The sequence below is a fragment of the Alexandromys fortis genome, unplaced genomic scaffold (genome assembly GCF_014885135.2).
Source record: "Alexandromys fortis isolate MF-2015 unplaced genomic scaffold, M_Fortis_MF-2015_v1.1 scaffold_124, whole genome shotgun sequence".
Taxonomy (NCBI): domain Eukaryota; kingdom Metazoa; phylum Chordata; class Mammalia; order Rodentia; family Cricetidae; genus Alexandromys; species Alexandromys fortis.
Window position 1 is genome coordinate 496,160 of NW_026067995.1, and position 21,285 is coordinate 517,444.

Consider the following 21,285-nt stretch of genomic DNA (forward strand, 5'->3'; position numbering starts at 1 on the left):
ATGACATCAAGTTTTGCTCTGATATTGGTGACTGGTGGTTGGTTCCTGTGGATTGTTAATACTTGAAAGATTCTAGTGGTTGGAGTTTAAAATCATATAGGAAATTTATTACTCAGCACTGGACTAAGTCATGTTAATAGAATTAGTATGAAATAAAAGTGTGTAGAGAGCTTTCAATGCCATAATTTTCCCAAGACTTACAAATTCTTGCTCTTAGTTATGTGTTTTGACCTGTTTTTAATGTTAAGCATAGCTCATCAGACTGGAAGTTGCTATAAACAGAAAATCACAATGAATTCAAATGATACCTAAATTATTTCATGCAATATATTGTATTACTGGATGAACAATCTCATACATCAAACAAATGAAATTCAGACAGCAAATGATACAGAAAAATCATAGATATTACTTTTCAGTAAAATCATTAAATTCCTCTGTTTATTTCTTCATATGATCCATCTTCATTCTCTAGCCTAATGTAAAGAGTTATTTTAACATTATAAGACTAACATGTGCTATTTACCAGCAGAGATAATTGCTGGTAAATAGCCCATCTAGGGGAGATATTTATTTCATTTACTGTTGAAATAAGAGCGGCGGGGCTGCGTCCCCAACACTCCGCCACTTGGCTAGCTCATGCCCGAAATAACAACACACAAACTGTATTCATTTAAGAACTGCTTGGCCCATGAACTCTAGCCCTTACAGGCTAATTCTCGCACCTGGACTAGCCCATTTCTAATGATGTGTGTAAGCACCCCAAGGTGCGCTTACCGGGAAGATTCTAGCCTATGTCCATTCTGGGGTGTTTCATCCAGAGAGCAGAGCTGTCGGGTCTGTCCAGGAGCAGAGCAGAGTCTGACCTCACTTCCTCTTCTGCCCAGCATCCTATTCTGTTTATTCCACCCACCTATGTTCTAAGCTATGAGGCCAAGCAGTTGGTTTATTATAATTAACCAATTACCTTCCTCCATCAATTTACTCATTACCTATTATGTAAATAAATGTGTATTTGAGCATAGGGTGTATATCACAGAGACACATATTTGGGTTTGGACATGTATGATAAATGTGCTGTGGAGATCTGAAAAAAAACCCTCAAGTTTCTGGGTTAATTTAAAGGAAGTGGGTGGAGATGCTTATGGTAATTTTTGCTTATGTTTACAATCTACTTCTATATTGACTTCAATAACTTGTTTTCATCCTGACATTTTTTTGCTTTCAAAATGCTGTCCTTATTCCTCATATTACTTTATTCAAAGTCTCCTTTTCACTCCTGGCGCTATGATAACAATCAGAAGTAATTCTGAGATTTTAAAATATTTTATCCATCAACTATTCAACAAATATTTAAGAAACACTCAGGGGCAGACACCACACAGTGGCTGAGTAAAATAGACAGTAAACAATTGGCAGAGTCAAAAGTACAATGGCAATCTGGATGTGAAGTCTACTGGGTCCAGTGTCTGATTGCATAGAACAATGATGTATTCAGAAAGAGGCTGAAGTCGTGTCTGCTGCTCTTTGTGCTTCCTTGGGCAGTGGTGTTACTCTTGAAATTCCTGGACAGTAAGGCAGCAATGGGAAAATTAATCCTTTAGTTAGCAGTTTCACTGATGAATACAAGCTACACAAGGTAATGGGCAGAGCTCATCTCTTTGGAGGCTGAACAGGAAGAAGGCATTTCTCTCTTTCCGTGGCATGCACACTATGCTGAATCTGAAAACTAACAAGTGGTTAGCTGTGGTTTCACATCAGCTGAGCATGGCCTTTCCCACCTCATGGCAAATTCAGCTCTTAATGGCTCAGGGAGAAAGTAGCCCAGGCAGTCTTTTGTCTTCCATGGCCTCTGCATAGCACTAAGTGAGCCGTGAAGGAGACACTAAAAAAACTGTAAAGAACAACAGAGAAGCAAGAGCCAGCTGTGGATAATAAAGGGGGTAGCTTCAAGTTAAGTATTAATCAAACGATGGAAGAAATAGAGAGGAGAAAAGAAAACCGCCCAAGAGCAGGAGAGGATGCTGGAGCCCAGACATATGGCTCATAAAAGTCTCAAATCCATCTAGATTCTGCTGAAGTCCTTGAACTCACCTTATTACAGTGCTCCCACATGCTGGGTCATTATTTTCTGGGAATTTCAGGAAGATCTAATTGTGCTCCATTGAACAGGGTCTTAGTTCTACATTCCCGTAGTTTTTACCATCTTGCTACAGGAAACAAGTCAATCTGAAACGGATCCATTTGGTCTTGAAAAAAGCATCATAAAAATGCTTTTTTTTTCATGAAAGTTATCAAGCTTGTATTTTTTTTCCCGCTATTTGCCCAAATCACCCTGACTAACTGCAATACATTGCATTCATGTCCCAGCCTTGAGTCTGACAACTAGTATTTTTTTCAGAGTTCACATTTTCCATTGCTTGGTGGACTAAGTTTACTTCAGTTAACTGGCAGATGGGCATCAAACCTACATTCCCAACTGAAGAGTAACCTTAAGACATACTGAGGGATGGTTCTCAGGCCTGCCCTAGTCCCTAGCTCAGTAAGATGATGCCTAGGGAACCCCAGGGAGGCATCGAGCACAGACACTTTACTATTCTTGTCTAAATATATACGCTCCTCAATCCAACATGAGGTTACATTCCAATCATAAAAACCTTCTTTTTTTTAATTTTTTTGTTTATTTTATTTTATTTTTAGTTGTTGCAAAAGAAAAAATTTTCCCATTTCCCTCCCCCTCCTATAAAAACCTTCTTAAATGAAATGCGCCAAACACTTAACCAGGCAAAGATGACAACTCAGACTGTTGTGTGTTGGCAGACATCTGGGCAAAGGCACTGAAGGCAAAGCTTCCTTAAGTGTTTCAAAACATCTTTTGCAATCATTTCACTTTTGCCTTTGAACAACTTCCATGGCAGGAGACATAGGAAGCTGTTTTACAGTGGCAACTGTAGGAAAGAGAGAAGCCAGTGTTCTCTTGTGCAGCTGCCCACTGAGGCTAGTGCTGGTGACAGTGGAGGTACACATCTCAAAAAGAAATAGTAACTCTGTTAACCCAATCTACACCCAACATCATGTGTGTAAACATGTGTAAACATCCATTACCCTGTTAATATGTACAGTATTAATGTGCATGGGCTGAAAATTTTTAAGTTAAAAATAGCCATTTGTGTCAACATCTTCAAATAAGCTGATAGCTCACTGTGGTAGGAGTTGGCATATCCCCGTTGCCAAACTGTTATTCTCCAATAAAAGTCCATATTTGGAGACTCAGCAAATTATTTTTGTTTTCGCCTGGTCATCTGGCACAGAACTATGGACTTTCTCTGGTCTCCCACAGATTCCGTCTCCTTTCCTGGAAACAGTGCAAAACTCAGAAAGCAAGAATAAACAGGCTAAGGCAGTTTCAGTTTCGGTTTTCTATCTCCACAACTGGGTGGGTGCAATATCCTGTTTGATTCCTCTTTCTAAAGAATAGAACTTTGGAGAAAGCCAGACGCAGCAGCAAGCTTAAGAGTGCTGAGCCAGGGTAGCTGAGACTCGTCCCTTGCAGTCAGGTGAGTGCCCCGCGGCTCGGTACCCAAGGCACAAATTTCTAAGGGGCTACAGCAAGGTCCTGAGGTCCCAGGGCGCAAATTCTACCCTGGTTCAATTTACACTGGTGGATGGCTGAAGGTGACTGGAAGCGGTTCCGTTGCCCCAGGGCGTGTGAACCGGGCGCTGCTTCGCACGGGAGGGAGGCGCCGTGGCTCTGGTGCATCAGCCATGATCAGGGATGGGGGATGCGAGCGAGGTTCCAAGAGGAACCTGAGTTTTGGTCTGTGCAATCCTGTACACATCTCCACCATAAGGGGGCGAAGTTCTTTCTACTACAGAGGGACCTAACCCCAGGATCCTTAGTTGCTCTCTCCCTGTGTGCTTCCTGAAGTTGAAGAAACAGAAAACAGAGCCGTGTCATGTTATGTCAGACAGACTAAATCCGCTATGCGGGTTTGAAGCATCTCTGTGGTACCAGCTGCACTCCCGTGCCCCGAGGGGTGGAGTCAGTCACACTCTTTCTAGTCAAAGGTTAAAAACAGCAGTTAAGCCTGTGTACCTTCATGTATTGTTTCACAGGGTGTCATTCATCCAAGAACAGTTTTAGACAGCTTTGACAACTTGTGAAAAATCTAGGGCTGAGGCAGTTTTAACTCTCTTCTGTGTGACTCCAGAAAAGGAAAGGCAATAAATCGTCTTTAAAGTACAGGATACTTTTATGAGATAATGTCAATCTGACACCACCTTCAGACCTTTGCCCATAGAAGTATTTATTGATTAGGATGCATTTTCAGAGAAATTGGCCACTGAAGAGAAATAATATTCATGTGTCATCTTTCACACCACGGGCATGAAACAGATGTGGGATGATGTCACTTATCATTGTGCAGGAAGGAAGCTGAAGGTCCTGGGGCTGCTCGCAGTTGGTTGATTGCTTGCCTAGTGTTGATGAACCTTCACTCCTCAGCACCATATAAATTCAGCATGGTGTTATTCATCCATGCTCCTGCTTTTCAGGATGTGGAAGCACCAGAATCAATTGTTCAAGATCAGTCTTTGCTGCTGAAAAATAAATAAATTAAATAAAAATTAAAAAAAATTAGAAGCCATCCTGGGCTTGGTGAAATACTACCTGAAAAAAAAAAATTGAAAACATAGCAAAACTTCCGCCTACCGCCCAAGAAAAATCACAATTAGAATGCCAAGTAAGATGATGCATGTGTGTAATCTCAATAGAAAAAAGTGCGTGGTGTCAGGATTAGATGTTTGAGGCCAGTCTATGCTATATAGAAAGTTTGGCCCTTGCGTGGGTCACATAAGACTTTGTTGAAGTAAAATAAGGCAGAAAAGACCAGTTACTAGATTGACTTAAAGCTCCATGTTTGTACGGCTTGTTGCCAAGCGTGACTTCATTTGCTCGCTGGAATAGAACAACCTGGAGAAATGGATAAAACCCAACAGGCTGTTGCCCTTAACCTGACTCCAAAAGCTTACGTCTGACAAATGTAACATACGTCTTTGTAAAGTAAAAAGCTTTCTGCCATGTGTGCTTCTAAAAAAAAAATCACCCTTGCTTGCCTGCTTGCCAGTATAAATGTGAATGCAAAATAGACCCCAGACAGAAACCTTCAGGAACCATCCTGACTTTGGTCCACTGGTGAATACATCTCTTCTCTTCCACTTTCATTGGTTTTGGAGTGTTTGCTTTAGAGAGATTCCTGAAAAATTGTCATTCAACCCCAACAAAGATAAAATAACCCCACACCAAAAACTGAAATGGATGCACTCATTGTATAAATACACGCCAATTGACATGCCACTAGAGGTGGCTTGGAGATCTCATACTCTCCTGAGAATGATTTTTTTGGGTTTGCAGGTTACCATAACATCTAGTGCCAGCATGGAGGCTCCTATCTGCCTAGTGGAAAATGAGAATCAAGAGCTGAGAGTGAATCCCGAAGCACTAAACATTCTTGAGAAAATTACTCAGCCTGTGGTGGTGGTGGCCATTGTAGGACTGTACCGTACAGGGAAGTCCTACCTGATGAACCGCTTGGCAGGACAGAACCACGGTGAGTGCTGTCCTCAGACAGAAGGACAGAGGCCATTTGTTTGGAATCATAGCAATGCAAATTGGTCATTTTCTCCCGATCATCAGATTGATCAATCATCAGATCAATTCCCATCACCTTCCTTTTCTCACATCTTAGTTTTACTATGGAGTTAATGCAAATGCAATTCACTGTGTTTTGTTTATTAAAATAATAAAGATGGGATGGTGGAAGGAAGAAAGGGAGGAAGAGAAGGAAGGAAGGGTGGGCAATTCGGTTTTGAAAGTATCGCTCTGTGAGGCAGAAAAAGAAAGAGAGAGAGAGAGAAGGAGTGAACAATAGAGGGAGAGAAAGATGGGAAAAGAGAGAAAGGAGGAAAAAAGAAAAGTAAAAGAGGAGAGGGAAAGGGGAGAGAAGATTTGAGTTTGTGTCATATTATTTTTGAGTTACCTTTTTATTTTTCTGCCCTACTTCACCACAGCATTTTAATAACTATATACATTTCTCTATGAAGTCTTTTCAAATATGTATATGTAGTAATACATAATTACATAAATTACATACAGTATATGGCATAATTAATAAAGATAATTCTTATTTTTTTACTGGCCAGGTCAAAATATAAAGCTTTGTTAGTATTCAAATACTTTATGCATATCATCTTATACTCTCCCAAGGCTCATCAATATTCTTATTTTCATAAACAAACTTTTTGGTTCACAAAATCATTTATAAAATCTAACTGTGCATCTATAAAAATCAGTTCACTTTGACCTACTTTTAATCTTCTTAACAAGTCTACTTATACATATTTATATAAAGCATATTTGTCTATCTTAATGCATCAGACTACATCCAACACATGTTGTCTGAGGTCTCTGGCTTCCTTTGATCACAAATTTATAAAGTTTATCCTGCTTGTTGTAAGTATTATTAAATTACTTTAAAATTTTATAGTATGTCAATATGTGAAAATATCATTTGTTGTAGTGAGCATCAATTTCTTTGCAGAGCTTCTTTTGGAGGACAAGGTTTTCACACATGAGCTTGTCTTTATGTTGGGGCACTTTTGCACAGACTTCTCTTAGTGGAACATAACAAGGAGTGAACCTAGATTTGCACAGACCTCTCTTAGTGGAACATAACCAGGAGTGAACCTAGATTTCAGGACGTCTGTGTGTTCAGTGTTTCCTCATGGCATCAAATTCCTTTTTAGACTTCATATGTAGTTCACATGTTTATTAACAACAATAGAGAATTCTGCATTTTTTTAAAAAAATAAAAACTCCATCTGATTTTAATTTCTGTTAATGTGGCTAGTTTGGGTCTGTGCCACCAGCTTATAGACAAGGTGGGGCAGTTCTTCATATCTAGTAATTCTCATGCCTTATTTTGTAAAATACACACTCAAGTCTTTGAAAATTTAAGTCATTCAATCTGCCCTTTCCCACTACCTTCCTCTTGTTATAAGGAACATGCAAGGGCTTCTTTCCTCCTAATATTTTGTACCTGGATCAGCTCAGTGCCACTGTGGGTAGAACTTCTGTCTCCTATATTCTAAGGATTAATATGAATGAACATGGCTTCATTATTCTCTCTTGCAGGCTTCAATCTGGGCACCACAGTGAGGTCTGAAACTAAGGGCATCTGGATGTGGTGTGTGCCTCACCCCACCAAGTCAAAGTTCACCCTTGTGCTTCTCGACACAGAGGGTCTAGGTGATGTGGAAAAGGTAAGTCAGAGAGTTATGGGGGCTAGCCTTGAGTCTAGCCATTTGATTGCAGCTTTAGTTCACCTTCCGTGCTGGTTGCAAGAATCGCAAACATGATAGAGTGCGACCCACTGTCTCTGGAGTTTGTGGGACTGGGTAGCATCTAATCTATTTGCCTGGCTTTCAGAGTAGCACATCTTACCTTAAATATTGCTTCCAGCCTGAACTTCCAAATCCTCACACGTAGCCTCTGCTTCGGTCAAACCAGATAGACATGCGAGGCATTAATATGACCAGTGTGATATAATATTTTTTATTTACTGAGTATTAAGCTTGCCACATGTGTGACTTATTTAAATCTATAATTACATCTACCAGCAAGTATTTAAAAAGAAGCTGTTTTCCTACCATAGCCATCACAGCCCAGGTACACAGTCACACTAAAGTGAGACAGCCCGCCTTTCTTTTTTTTTTTTTGTTTTTTGAGACAGGGTTTCTCTGTGGCTTTAGAGCCTGTCCTGGAACTAGCTCTGTAGACCAGGCTGGTCTCGAACTCACAGAGATCCACCTGCCTCTGCCTCCCGAGTGCTGGGATTAAAGGCGTGCGCCACCATCACCCGGCGACAGCCCTCCTTTCACTTACTAAAGTTAATCATGTTTCTCCGTGTACTAGCATTGCGTTCTACTGTTGGCACAGCTGGTCATCATGGTTGTATTTCTGTCCTTACAGGTCTGCCTCTTCCTTCCTATTGTTACTTGAAAATCTGCATTCTTACAGATGAATGTAGTACTTCGTATTTTGTAGATGTGTCATGAGCAGTTGTTGGATCTGAGTAAATATTACAGCCTCTAATATGACATAATTGATAGCCTGTTAATTAAATGGTATGGTGTTGTTGCACGTGGACTGTACTAAGCACTATAGCAAATATTTTGCATAGTTGGACAGTGTCATTGATTCTGGTTATGGAAACTGGTAAGGTCAGTTTCAATGCTGAAAAGGAAATAAGAATTTTTATTCTTCAAATCATTATTCTTCATTCTATCAGTCTGATGTATTTCTGCTTACGCAGCCAATAAACAAGTGAAAGAATGGAGGTTAGATTCTGAAGTCCCTCGTCTTCATGTGTCCTCTAGGGTGACTCTAAGAATGACTCGTGGATCTTCGCCCTGGCTGTGCTCCTAAGCAGCACCTTTGTCTACAACAGCATGAACACCATCAACCACCAGGCCCTGGAGCAGCTGCAGTATCCTTCCAGGGACAGAACCATGTTTTATTAATTTAAAAGAGTGACAGCTGGGAATATGGCTTATGTTACTCAGTACTTCAGACTGAGGAAATGGGTTTGTAAAAGACCTCTAGGAGGGTAGAATGTTGCCTTTTGTTCCTTAGCGAAGGTCCCAGCTATGTGACTGAACTGACCGAGCTGATCAGAACAAAATCCTCTTCACAATCTGAAGAAATGGATGATTCTGATGAGTTTGTGAGCTTCTTTCCGGACTTTGTCTGGACTGTTCGGGATTTCACTCTGGAGCTGAAGTTAGATGGACGCGCCATCACAGCGGATGAGTACCTGGAGAATGCCCTGAAGCTGATTCCAGGTATCAGAGCCTGGCTTGGGAGGGAAGGAGCTAACTCTCCCATTCATTACTTGCCATAAATGTTACTTTTACCCTAATTTGAACTCTTAGCCAGTAATAAACTGATAACTGAAAAGCAATTAGTGAGCATTTTCCATGGTTATTATCCTGGACAATCTTCAGCTGCTGGAATTTAAATACAATGGAAACAATGAGGCTCAAATATTGGACCAAATGATCTTAAATCAATTAATTGTGAAAAATGTTATTTGGATAGTAATACTTTCTATAATGTTCATACCCCACATATTATGCTCCTTATAAAGGATTTCTGTGTTCTCTCCCTCTCCTCTATCTCTCTTCACATACACACACAACCACACCATATAGATAATATATATGATATATATTATAACTTAACCTTAACATACATATATTCCAACCATATATATATATATATATTTAACTTTATACATACACACATATATACAGAGAGTACACAGATGTTATAAAATCACATGAAATGATCTATTCCAAATTGTAATTCTTTTGTACAGTATATTTATTACTACTTGACTACTTAATCTTTTTCAGATAAAGATGTATTATGAATAGTTCAGAAAAAAATCAATATTTTCTTACAGAGAACTTAAATCTTTATTTTCCATTTTCTTTTCTCTTGACAGCCTCACAGTTAACATATTTAATATTGTATCTATTTTTAAATATACGATATTTAGATATTGAGAGAGGTCTCTCTGCATTTTTATTCATTCATTTATTTTCTTCTCTCAACAAACATTCATTGAATATTTGTATGGCACGGGATTGCTGTAATTCTCAGTCAACACTAACAGACTCTTATTTAGCAAAGAAAAGAGGCTTTTACATTGCATGTAAGTTAGTATTACTCATCATAATTGTCAAGGCACAGAATCTTCTGAAGTATTTATGATATTGGTGCTTTTCTCTCCTGACCTGATATCATATGCCATCTTTCATTTTTCCTGGTAGCATCTCATTGTTTTCTGGATCACTTTGTTTTAAGGTTCAAATTTCATTTATGACAAGGATTTTGGAAAGTCAGAAAACGTCTTCTAACACTTTGACTCCACTAGTTAATTGTCCAGTAAATGTTTGCTAAATTCTTAATCCACTGGGGTCTGTACCAAACACTAGGAAGACCAAAAATTAGTTGCCTTTATCCCATGGATAGCTGGTACTCTTTATCATCATAATTGCTTTATTGCCCTTTACTTTTAAGCAGAAATGGATTTGTCATTGTCCAAGATGCTCAGACGAAGAGCATGTGGTGGGTTATAGGAGATGAAGGAGAGAACAACTGTGACCCCAGGTTCTCTGGAAATGAAAACACCAGGCCCTGAGCCTGAGGGCCGTTTTGTTAAAGAACTAATTTCTTTTACATATTTTTACAGGCAGGGGTCTCAAAGCCCGAAATGCTAACATGCCTAGAGAATGCATCAGGCATTTCTTTCCACAACGGAAATGTTTTGTCTTTGATCGACCTACAAAAGAGAAAGAACTCTTAGTCCATGTTGAGGAAATACCAGAAGACGAGTTGGATCCCAATTTCCAAGCGCAATCGAAAGTATTCTGCTCTTACATCTTCTCCAATTCCAAGGCCAAGACCTTGAAAGAGGGAATCATTGTCAATGGAAACAGTGAGTTACCTTTGGGCTAAGCAATATCTCTCTACTTTGAAATAGTGTGCTGAAAATTTTTGATTAAAGGTTAGTGTCTCATACAGAGAAAGAGTTGTTTATGCTATTCAGAAAATTTCGTCTTTCTGAAATAGTATCTCTCTATATGGAGTCTTATTGAAACCTAATAAAGCTTATGAAATGGCTAATGATCAAAGAAGCAGGACTAAGGTTAAAGAGGGAATACCTGGTTTGAAATAATGTTCAAGGGCACAGCTGCTTCTCTGGTTAGAAAAGACAGTTCTAAAGGAAGTAAGAGACCAAGGTTCCTAAAAGTTCATTGTGAATTTGAGCTATAAATTCACTATTTTTGCACTCAGGTGATGGTTCAGTCAGTAAAGTGCTTAGCTTACAATCATGAGTTCAATTCCCAGAGTCCACCTGAAAGGGTTGAGAGTGATTTTGCACACCTGTACCTGGGGAAACAGAGACAAGCAGATCATCAAGGCTTGCCATTTGCCTCTACACACAGACACACACAAATACATGCAACCATGCAGACACATAATCCCCCAACACAATATACACATGTCCTTCAATGAAATATCTCTGTATAGTCACATGATGCCAATACGCAGAAGAGCTGCTCCTTTCCCATAATGCTCTCTTATTGTCCTAAAATTCAAAACTTTCGAAAAACATTATCACTTTTATTTTTGGTTGGGTCCAACCAAATAGGCTTTACTCTCATGCATGAAATATTCATTGCCTAAGTGATTTAGTATTTCATTGCTGTTGGGTGAATCATGCGAATTTAACAATAGTTAGCTTGATATTTAACCTTCAGTTTCTTGCCTTGGTCAGGACTGGCAACTCTGGTGACGACCTATGTGGATGCCATCAATAGTGGAGCAGTGCCTTGCTTGGAGAATGCAGTGACCACTCTGGCCCAGCGTGAGAACTTCATAGCTGTGCAGAAGGCAACTGACCACTACACTGAACGGATGGCCCAGCTAGTGAGGCTCCCCACAAACACACTCCAGGATCTGCTCAATGTGCACACAGCCTGTGAGAAGGAAGCCATTGCTGTCTTTATGGAGCACTCCTTCAAGGATGAAAATCAGCAGTTCCAGAAGAAGCTGGTGGTACTGTATCTGTGCCTCTTCTTTTTCCTTCCCGATATCCACTTTTAGGAGTATTGGAAACAGTTGCCATTTTGACTTTGCCATTCATCTGGATTCTTGTGAGTGACAAGTTTCTACAAGATCAAATTCAGGGACTTGATAATTTTTTCATTGCTACAAAAGAATTTTCAATAAACACATCAGGATGAGAAAGCACATATATATCCGCTCAGTTTTGTAGACTATAAGCACGGTGCAGGGAGGCTTGTGTGCTCTGCTCAGGGCATCAGAAGACTGAAGCATGTTGTAAACTGGGTTCAGCCCTCACCCGAAAGCTCTGGGGAGCCTCATAAGCAGGGGAATCCCTTGGACTGGAATTTCTAAGTATAATACAAAGTTTTATTATTCTGTCTCTACACACTCATGTTCTTCATGGAGGAATTAATGAAGAGCTCATAAACCTATGTAAAGTTCCTGTCCCTGTGTGAATAGCTTTTTCATACGTGTATTTTCCTCCATATTAATTCTTGAAGGAGATACTCCTGCCAACCATGCCCCACTGATCAGCTGGCGAATTGTTCACTGTTAATCTCAGTGCTGCTAAAAGAGCCAAAGGTCCTGCAGATAGACCTTATTGTTTCACAGGGGATGAGCCTGGCCACTGGAAAGGCATGGGGTGTCCATGGTGACTCAGACATGGCAGTGAAGAGAGTTTCCTGACCCATGGTGTAATTTCCACATCTAAGTTTATTACTTCCCCCAAGATCAAAGTTGGATCTGTTTTCCAAGAGCTTCCTTTTCTGGGTCTCTATCATCCCCTGCCAGGTTGCCATAGAGGAACATAAGGAAGATTTCCTTCGACAGAATGAAGAAGCATCTCTCAGTTACTGCCAGGCTGAGCTGGAGAAGCTTGCAGAGCACCTGAGGGAGAACATCTCACGTGGAGCTTTCTCTGTTCCTGGTGGACACAGACTCTACTTAGAGGCCAGGAAGAATGTGGAGCAGGAATATGAGCGAGTGCCCAGGAAGGGAGTGAAGGTGAGAAATGAGGAATAAGCAACAGGGAGATGTTGCTCAGGGTTGCTAGGAATTATTCTTCTTCCTTAGATCTGAACTTCTCATGAGGAGAAGGCTGAGTATGTCTACCTATGCACTTCCAGATTATAAAGTTCTGAGTTAATAATTCTTATGTATTTATTTTAAAGTTTTATTGTTTATACATTTCATAGTATATACTGTGCATGGTACTGTGTTACATTAAGAAATTTTCATACACACATGCACACAGTCATGTATATGGTATGGTAAGAATATTCCCCATATCGCTCTATCCTTCTCTTTCAATAAAGTCATAAAATTAGTGTTTCCCTGAAAGAACTTTAGAATGGATAACACTAACTGGAGCAGAATACTTGTTCCATTGATTAACCCAGGCAATTATTTTCTGAACTAAATAGTGGGGTTTGAAGATAAAAGGCACCCTTGTCCATGAGATACTGATGATCTTGCCTCACTATAGTCAGTTGGATTCTTCAGAATAAGAACTATCCTGGCACAGACAGAGAGCAGAAATAATGATGCAATTAATATCATGGTGGTTGCAATAATATTCAATCAGAATAATACTCAGAATAAGGGTGTGATTATGGACTACTGTTGTGTGCGTTTAAGAGGTGTGTGATGGAGTGACTGAGACACTGATGCATTGTCAGACCACAGAAAAACAGTTATCTCAATATATTTAGCAACCATGCAGACATCAGAAGACAGCTTAGCAAAGCTTCCCCTAAAAGAAGATACAGAGAAAAGATAGATTATCAATGGGTGTTTACCTGTCTAAACACAGCAAGGATTCTAGCAGGCAAGAACTGTGTGGGTACATTAAACAATGGAGAGGGCAATTTTGAGGCTCTGCCTAGCGCTCTGTGGTTGTAACCTGGTCTGAGAAGTGAAACACTATTTGGAAGGAGACTTGGGAGATGGCTACCACCTAAGATTTTCAAGAATTGCAGAAGAGATTTGAATTACTACTGTTAAAGCAAAGGAAACAGAAGGGGGGGATCTTAAGAAAGGTGAGAAAATATATAGGACTTAGAGGGCAGCATTGTGTTTTTGTGGCCTGTTAATTTCATTTTTTTCTGTTTCCTTAGGCAAATCATGTCCTTCAAAGCTTTCTACAGTCACAGGTTACCATAGAGGACTTCATCCTGCAATCAGACAAAGCCCTCACTGATGGGCAGAAGGCCATGGAAGGTACATAAGAGGATTGACTCTCACGGGGATGGGAAGGCTTCTGTTAAGCCTGCTGATGTATGGTCAGGAAGGTCTTTCTCCATAGATTGCATACTCTGCTGCTATGAGATTAAGAAGGGTAGGTATGGTCTCACTCAGCTGGTGTAGCAGGTGTCTTTCAGCATCGTTCTGAAATGTGCCCTTGAGGTATGGGCCCTAGAATTCAGAGTTCTCCCTAGATGTTTTTAAAATCATCTATGTCTCTCAGACCAAGAAAGGAGAGCTCTGTCCTGACTGTTGGGTTTTGCCTCTTTCAAACCCTCGTGGGACAGCTGAGCGGGCTCAGAAGGAGGCAGCGGAACAAGAGCAGGAGCTACTAAGACAGAAACAGAAAGAACTGCAGCAAGTGATGGAATCTCAAGAGAGAAGCTACAAGGAAAATATGGACCAACTACACGAGAAGATGGAGATCGAAAGGAAGAACCTTTTGAGAGAGCAAGAGGAGATGCTAGCACACAAGTTGAAGGTACGCTCGTGTGAGCCCTAGAAATTATCAGAGGAACACTGTTCAGGTTTGGTCTTGTCTGACATCTCCACTCTTGCAAATGGTGCTGAGGAAAATACAGGATACAGTTTGTTTTGACCATTTCTCATACCCATTTATTAGGGAAATTCATTAGTGAGTGCATTTTAGTAGAGTGATAGATATGTGTCCTTAATTACTTGAGTTGCAAGTGCAAACCCCTAACCTTAAAAAAAAAACAACATGGTTTTCCAAGTGAATTTTCCTTTTTACAGGTCCAAGAAGACATGCTTAAAGAGGGATTTAAAACAAAATATGAGGCACTGGGTGATGAGATAAGCCTACTACAAAATGTGATTAAAAAAAATCAGAATCTGAATAGCTCATTAGCTGCACAAGTCTTCGATGGGTTTGGAAATGTGCTAATTTCAGTATTGCCTGGTGCTGGTAAGTTATTTGGTTTAGGGCTGAAAATTGTAAGCAGTCAAATGAAAAAGCCAAAGAGTTCTTCTTAGAAAACTGTAGGTAAGGTGTCTTTATTCCTGAGAATTAATTTTGAACTCTTTGTCATGTTAACTTCATTTATTAAGTTTCAAAAACCAAGAATATACATAAGTCACTGTCCACAAATTGATGTCAAGTCCCCATTGCTGAAGACAATACCTACATAACTCAACTCATTGAACATGGAGAAGTCAAGCTGGTGCCCATAGAACCTTCACCCCACATGCTAACATCTTTGGTACAGGGATACACTCTGCATGCTACCAAAGAAAAACAAACATCAATCAGCCACAAATCCTTTGATCTATAAGAGTGTCCTGCCTGCAAAGTATGGTAGTACAGTGGAGACACAAAACTTAGGAGTAACCAGCCAATCTCTGATCTGACTTTAAGGTCCACTCCACAGAATGAATCTTATAACTGCTAGTGCGACCAAGAACCAGAGAGTAAAACCAAATACTACTTTCCTATACATTTCACCCCAAAAGTAGCAATAAAATGACACCTAATGTCATTCTGCTCTACTCATAAATCAGGGCCTTGCTCAGCCATCATTAGAAATGTTTCCTCCTGTAGCATATAGAAATAAGTACAGAGACCCATGTGATGTGGGAGTCCCCTCTGTGTGCTGTGATTACCATTAATGAATAAAGAAACTGCTTTGGACTTATAGCAAGGTAGAACTTAAGTAGGCAGAGAAAACTGGACTGAATGCTGGGAGAAGGAAGCCAGATAGAGAGATGCCATGGAGCTGACAGATTACTACATGCTGAAACTTTAGCTGACGAGCCACAGCCACCTGGCAATACACAGATTAATAGAAATGTGTTAAATTAAAATGTAAGAGTTATCCAATAAGAAGCTAGAGCTAATAGGCCAAGTAGTGATTTAATGAACACAGTTTCTGTGTGATTATTTTGGGGCTAAGCTAGCCGGGCAGCTTGGAACTGGGCTGTGGAAACAAACAAGTGGTTCCTTGCAACAGCTGGTGTTCCAAAGTGGTGGAGCAAAATCCATGTAAAATCTAAAAAGCTTAAAATGGACAAAAGAACAGAGTCAAGCATGGTTTGGTAGAGGCATTTTCTTGAGTGAGTTCTGTTTGCTAGAGGTGGGCAGAGGCATGGCTCCTTTAATAGAGATTTTCCTGATTTAGCCATAGCAGAAAAAAAGCTGCGTGGTTTTAAAACATGGCTTCCTGGACTATGGTGCCAGGTCAAACTCTGGCTATGGAGCATTTGAATGGCATTTGTGGGCTTGAGTATTTGTGTGCCCACTTGGAGTTGGGAGGAAAGTAGCTGAGACCTTGCCCACAGCATAGCACTCCTTGCCTGGGCAGGCGGCAAGATCGGTCTACTAGGTGTGCACCAGCAGAAGAGCATGGCAAATTCCTGCTTCCATACACAGAGGTATTTCCAGGTTGCTCAGTACTCTACATGGCAGATTTAGCTATTACTCAGATAAAAAGGGTTTGTGTGCTGCATGCTCATTCTCAGGGTTAAAGTGCTGAGCCCCAGAGCCTCCACCGTTTTAAAATGGGAGAGAGGTGGAGCCAGCATCCAGAGCAGCTGCAACCAAGCTGCTTATCATTTTAAAAGCTCTTCAAGACAGTAAAGAATTACAGATAATGCAATAAGGACAGATTCAGACATAAAAGAACTCTAAATGGGTCACAGTTTTGGGAAAATGTATATAGGCCTGGAAGAGGGAAGAAAAAGAGTATAGAGAGTTGGAAAAGAAGTAAACCTTTTTTTTTTTAAAAAAAAGACTATAAAGAGACAAAGCAAAGACAGTCATAGATTAAAAGGAGTAAAGAAAAATAAGCCAAGACAGAGAGTCTGGATTATGTATATCATTATGTTTTCTTTGAAATTTTGACTGTGAAGGAGCTAAGTACACAGAGACATTTTATTGTATGGGCTGCTAAGCTAAACCAGCATATATATTATAAAGGTAACATGACTTCCAAATTTGGATCTGAGGATGTGTTGCTTTGGAAAAGAGGTTCTTCTCTTGTTTCCACAGAGGATGAGAGCCTATGGATTGCTTCCAGACTGGTGTGGTTTCATGGAATAAGACCCCCTGAAAGATCTCCTTGAACATCCCTCAAAAAAATTACTTTGCCCAGCTGCTGACTGAGATGAGCCTAGCACACTGAGATGATATACCTTGAAAGATCTGATTAACAGCGCCCCCAAACAGCAGGAAGCAGTATGGACAGAACTACGACCATATTCCCAAATATTGTTTATAATTTGTGTGTTTACATTTAAAGGAGGATATACTATAGAGATTTGCATTGATATGAATCCTGGTATATATATATATGTATATATATATACTATAAACATACAAATTATAAATTTAAATATAAATGTATATTCAATTAAACTATTTTCAATTAAAGTAAAAAAAATAAAGGCAATCTATTTAAAAAATTTTTATTTAGTGTGCATTGTCTGCCAGTCAGTGGATGTATGGCAATAACATGGCTACACCACTGCCCACTGCTCAGAAGGCTACCACCCTTGTAATTTTCTTTCCAGATTGCGAGGAGAAACTGGGCACAGATGGGCAGAATTCCTTTGCAGGTATCAGAAGTTCACACATGAAATGCATCTGTCCATGTGCCTGTTATGCCTATTACATTGAATTTGAATACGGCTATGCCTTCTTGGTTTGGTGTTACCCGACTATCACCAGATTCCCGGGAGTATGAATCTGGAATGAAACAGGCAGCAGAAAATGTAAAAGCTTTGATAGATCGAGAGTTGAATTGTGGCATCCCTTCTAACAGAATTATTTAGGGGCATTTTCTCAGGGAGGCACATTATCTTTATCCACTGCTTTTTTTTTTCACCTTGTTTATTTATTTATTTATTTTTTAAAAATTTATTTATTTATTAAAGATTTCTGTCTCTTCCCTGCCACTGCCTCCCATTTCCCTCCCCCTCTCCCAATCAAGTCCCCCTCTTTTTTTTTCACATGACAGAAACTGGCTGGCATCCATTGATCTCAGATGCTGGCTTCCACTTTGGAATTTGTTTCCACAGGGTCCTATCCATAGCTCGGAAAAAAAGACATTTCTATTCGTCAGTGCCATGGAGATGTGACCCTTTAGTTCCCCTGGTGCTTGATTCTCTTGCTGCTGAAAAACTAAAAGCATTGGTAATTCTAGGCAAACAACTTTGAAAAGCTGTGAAGGCTTGATGCACCGCTCGTGACAGCAGCAAATCACTGATAAAGTCCTACCTCTGATTGATTGACAGCACTCGGACGCCTTGTGTAGACATCCACCAGCATCACTGTAGTAGAGCGTACACCTGCCATTCCTGATCATAAAACTTCTAATGTTTACAGTGTCCAAATGTTTTACAAATATGTGCCAATGATGCGGACTAAATGATGTCTCCCTCACGGAAAATGGAAGATCCTTTCAAGTTTCTTTTTTTTTTTTTTTTTTTTTTTTTTTTTGGTTTTTCGAGACAGGGTTTCTCTGTGGTTTTGGAGCCTGTCCTGGAACTAGCTCTTGTAGACCAGGCTGGTCTCGAACTCACAGAGATCCACCTGCCTCTGCCTCCCGAGTGCTGGGATTAAAGGCATGCGCCACCACCGCCCAGCTCCCTTTCAAGTTTCTATACACATTTTTGCAATATACGATGCAGAATGTAGTAGTATTAAAGTAGATGAAGTGGAGCAGCTACCAGAATAAAGTGTCACAACCAGAGTTTTGTTACATCATTTAAAATCTGCTAGTCTGCAGGCAGGCCTAAACAAGCTGTTACAATGTAAGTGACTTGTTAGCTCTGTGAGTTAGACTCCGGTTTTACTCTGCAGGTGTTTAGTTGCCACGCAGTGTTTGTATTTTTTATGTGTGTGTGTGTGTGTGTGTGTGTGTTGTGACTGTTATGCATAAGAATTAGGTGGTATTACATTATTCATGATGCTAGGGATAGTGATTTTAAGTGTCTTAAAAGTAATACTGTTTTCCTCAGTTATAGCCTTTTTTAGGGAATCAGGCTGTTGTTTTTCTTCTATTTAATTTTTTTACTCCCAAGAAAGAAAAAAAAATTGATTTTTCTCTCTTGATTTTCCTTAGAAGACTAATATTGCCTATCTGCCATTATAAAAATCTGTCAATTTATATTATAATTTCATATTCTGAAACACAGATATTTCAAATCTAGATAATGTAAAAAAGAAACCACACATTACTTAAGTTCATGTGTTTCAAATAAATTCATCTAATTCCAGCCTTAGAGTGTAGAGTTACCAGAATTTTTAGTCCTGGTAATAATTGCGTGGTTTTACGTTTCTCTGAAAAACTGAAAGGGTAAAGAATGTCTTGGCATGTTCAGAAATAAATACTTAAGACCAGTCTTGAAGTTTAATTTCTACATCAGCTGTATCTTATCGTAGAGTTTATTAAATTTACATTTTCTGACCATGCATTATGCTTGAACCCAAAAGCTGGTAACAAACTAATTTGATACTTTCATCTTAGGTAAAGGATAGCAACCACTTGATTTTAAACCATCGGCATGTCCAGAATATTGATGAAAATTATTTAAATTAATTTATGGAGTGATAATGATTGAACTACATATATAGTGCAGAACTATATATATGTAGTTTGGCTACCACACAGTTGAATATGTTCAAAAAATTATGGTTATTTCTGACTGTTGCTTTTCCTGCTATTTTCCAACATTGCCAGACCACGCTAAGAAACATCTTTATTAATGAGTGCTAGCTGATATGGAAATGATTTGGTATGGACTAGCTATAGGACGTGAGTAAGGAAGAAAAATGCTTATGTCTAGATTTAAAACAATTTCAAACAATAATTTGCTATTTTGCTTTACTTTGAAGCACATAAATTTACTTCCGTTATACCATAGTCAAGTTTTACTTGGAGTAAGTCACATTCCATTGAATTCTTGTGTTATAATATGGAAAAAAGTCATGTTTTTCATAGGTTCTATTCATGTGAAATAAAATACAATTCTGGAAAGATTTTTATATGGTGTGTGTGTGTGTGTGTGTGTGTGTGTGTGAACGTGGGCATGTAAGACACTTCTGATTCTGGCATCATCTTCCACCTTGTTTAAGACAGGGTTTCTTTTTTCTTTCTTTTTTTTTTTTTTTTTTGCTTACTGTTTCTTACCCCAGGCTAATCGACCAGGTTCTCCGAGTCTCTTTGAACCACTGTAAATTCTCTTTCACCCTGTCCTTGAAATACACCATTGTGACTCCCTAGCGCTCCAACCTTGTTTTTTCATATTCACTTGTATATACTAGGTTTTAAGTTAGGTTCAAGTGTGAGCTTTGTGTTCATTCCTTTTGTGATCAGTTGAACAGAGCAATTTGTATATGAGCTTTCCATTTCTCGTGGTGGAATACAAATCAGAAAAAGCAAGAATAGTAAGAATCTGAAATGCCTTTAAGAATTCTGCATTATTACTATGCGTAAGAACTGACCACAAGATATACAACAAAACCCGAGTTTTAAGAGTTTTATTTAAAAAAAAAAGTGGCGAAAGTGAGAGAAGTGCTAATATTATTATTATCAATTAGACAGTACACCTTAGGAGGAATCATCTTTATAATAATCCACAAGTAAAAATACCCCGTTAAACTAAATGTTTCCATGAGATTAAACACATGACATCACGGCCATGGGGAATCTCTCCACACCCATTCAGCCATGCCAGATACCACAGAAAGATAGCAGCAACAGAAGCAAAAGACATTCTGTAACCTGTGGTATCAGGGGCCTTGAGTAACCAAGATTCTGGTAGGAGGGTCAGGTGAATACCATGAGTGGCTCCTCATAACGCTATTAAGAACTAGGTCTCAGTTCACCAACAAAAGGCAAGCAATCACCAATATCCCTGACAAGTATGCCTGGGTCAACTCCTGTCCCTCCTCCCCTACAGGTATAACCAAATAAGGAGAAGCCTAGGATTTGTCCAGATCGGCCCTAGAATGGAGAAACTACAGCTTTAGCCTGCCTCTGCTAGTCCTAACCAACTAGAAATGTACTAATATGACTGTCACTTCCACAAGCCAATCCAAAGAAGAATGTTACACTGCTTTTAAAATTCCTTTGGTTGTGCTTAAAAGCAGCCTGTTTTGCCTCTTTGTCTGATGTGTGGTCACCATTTTGCTTTTTGTTGGAGGTGCAGCCCCAGTACACTGTTACCTTTACCTTCTAGATAGTACCTGCTCTTGCTGATTGCATGGTGTCTGGCAGTCTTTTCAGGACTTCCTGAGGACCCTAACAGTGGGTCCTCAAGACCTTGAACTTCAGTTGCCATCTGCTGCTTCTCTGACGTGGCCACCAGCAATTGGGGGGATTTGA

General features: G+C 39.6%; 1 protein-coding gene across 1 annotated transcript; it reads left to right on the top strand.

Moving 5' to 3' along the window:
* Positions 1-3,396: 3,396 nt before the first annotated feature.
* Positions 3,397-16,895, top strand: LOC126512410 (guanylate-binding protein 4-like). The gene is made up of 11 exons (XM_050160185.1): positions 3,397-3,557; positions 5,414-5,609; positions 7,193-7,320; positions 8,437-8,546; positions 8,705-8,901; positions 10,317-10,562; positions 11,406-11,686; positions 12,491-12,703; positions 13,816-13,918; positions 14,230-14,423; positions 14,696-16,895. Exons 2-11 carry the CDS (start codon positions 5,438-5,440, stop codon positions 14,933-14,935), a joined length of 1,884 nt encoding a protein of 627 aa, XP_050016142.1. The 5' UTR covers positions 3,397-3,557; positions 5,414-5,437; the 3' UTR covers positions 14,936-16,895.
* The last annotated feature ends 4,390 nt before the right edge of the window (positions 16,896-21,285 follow it).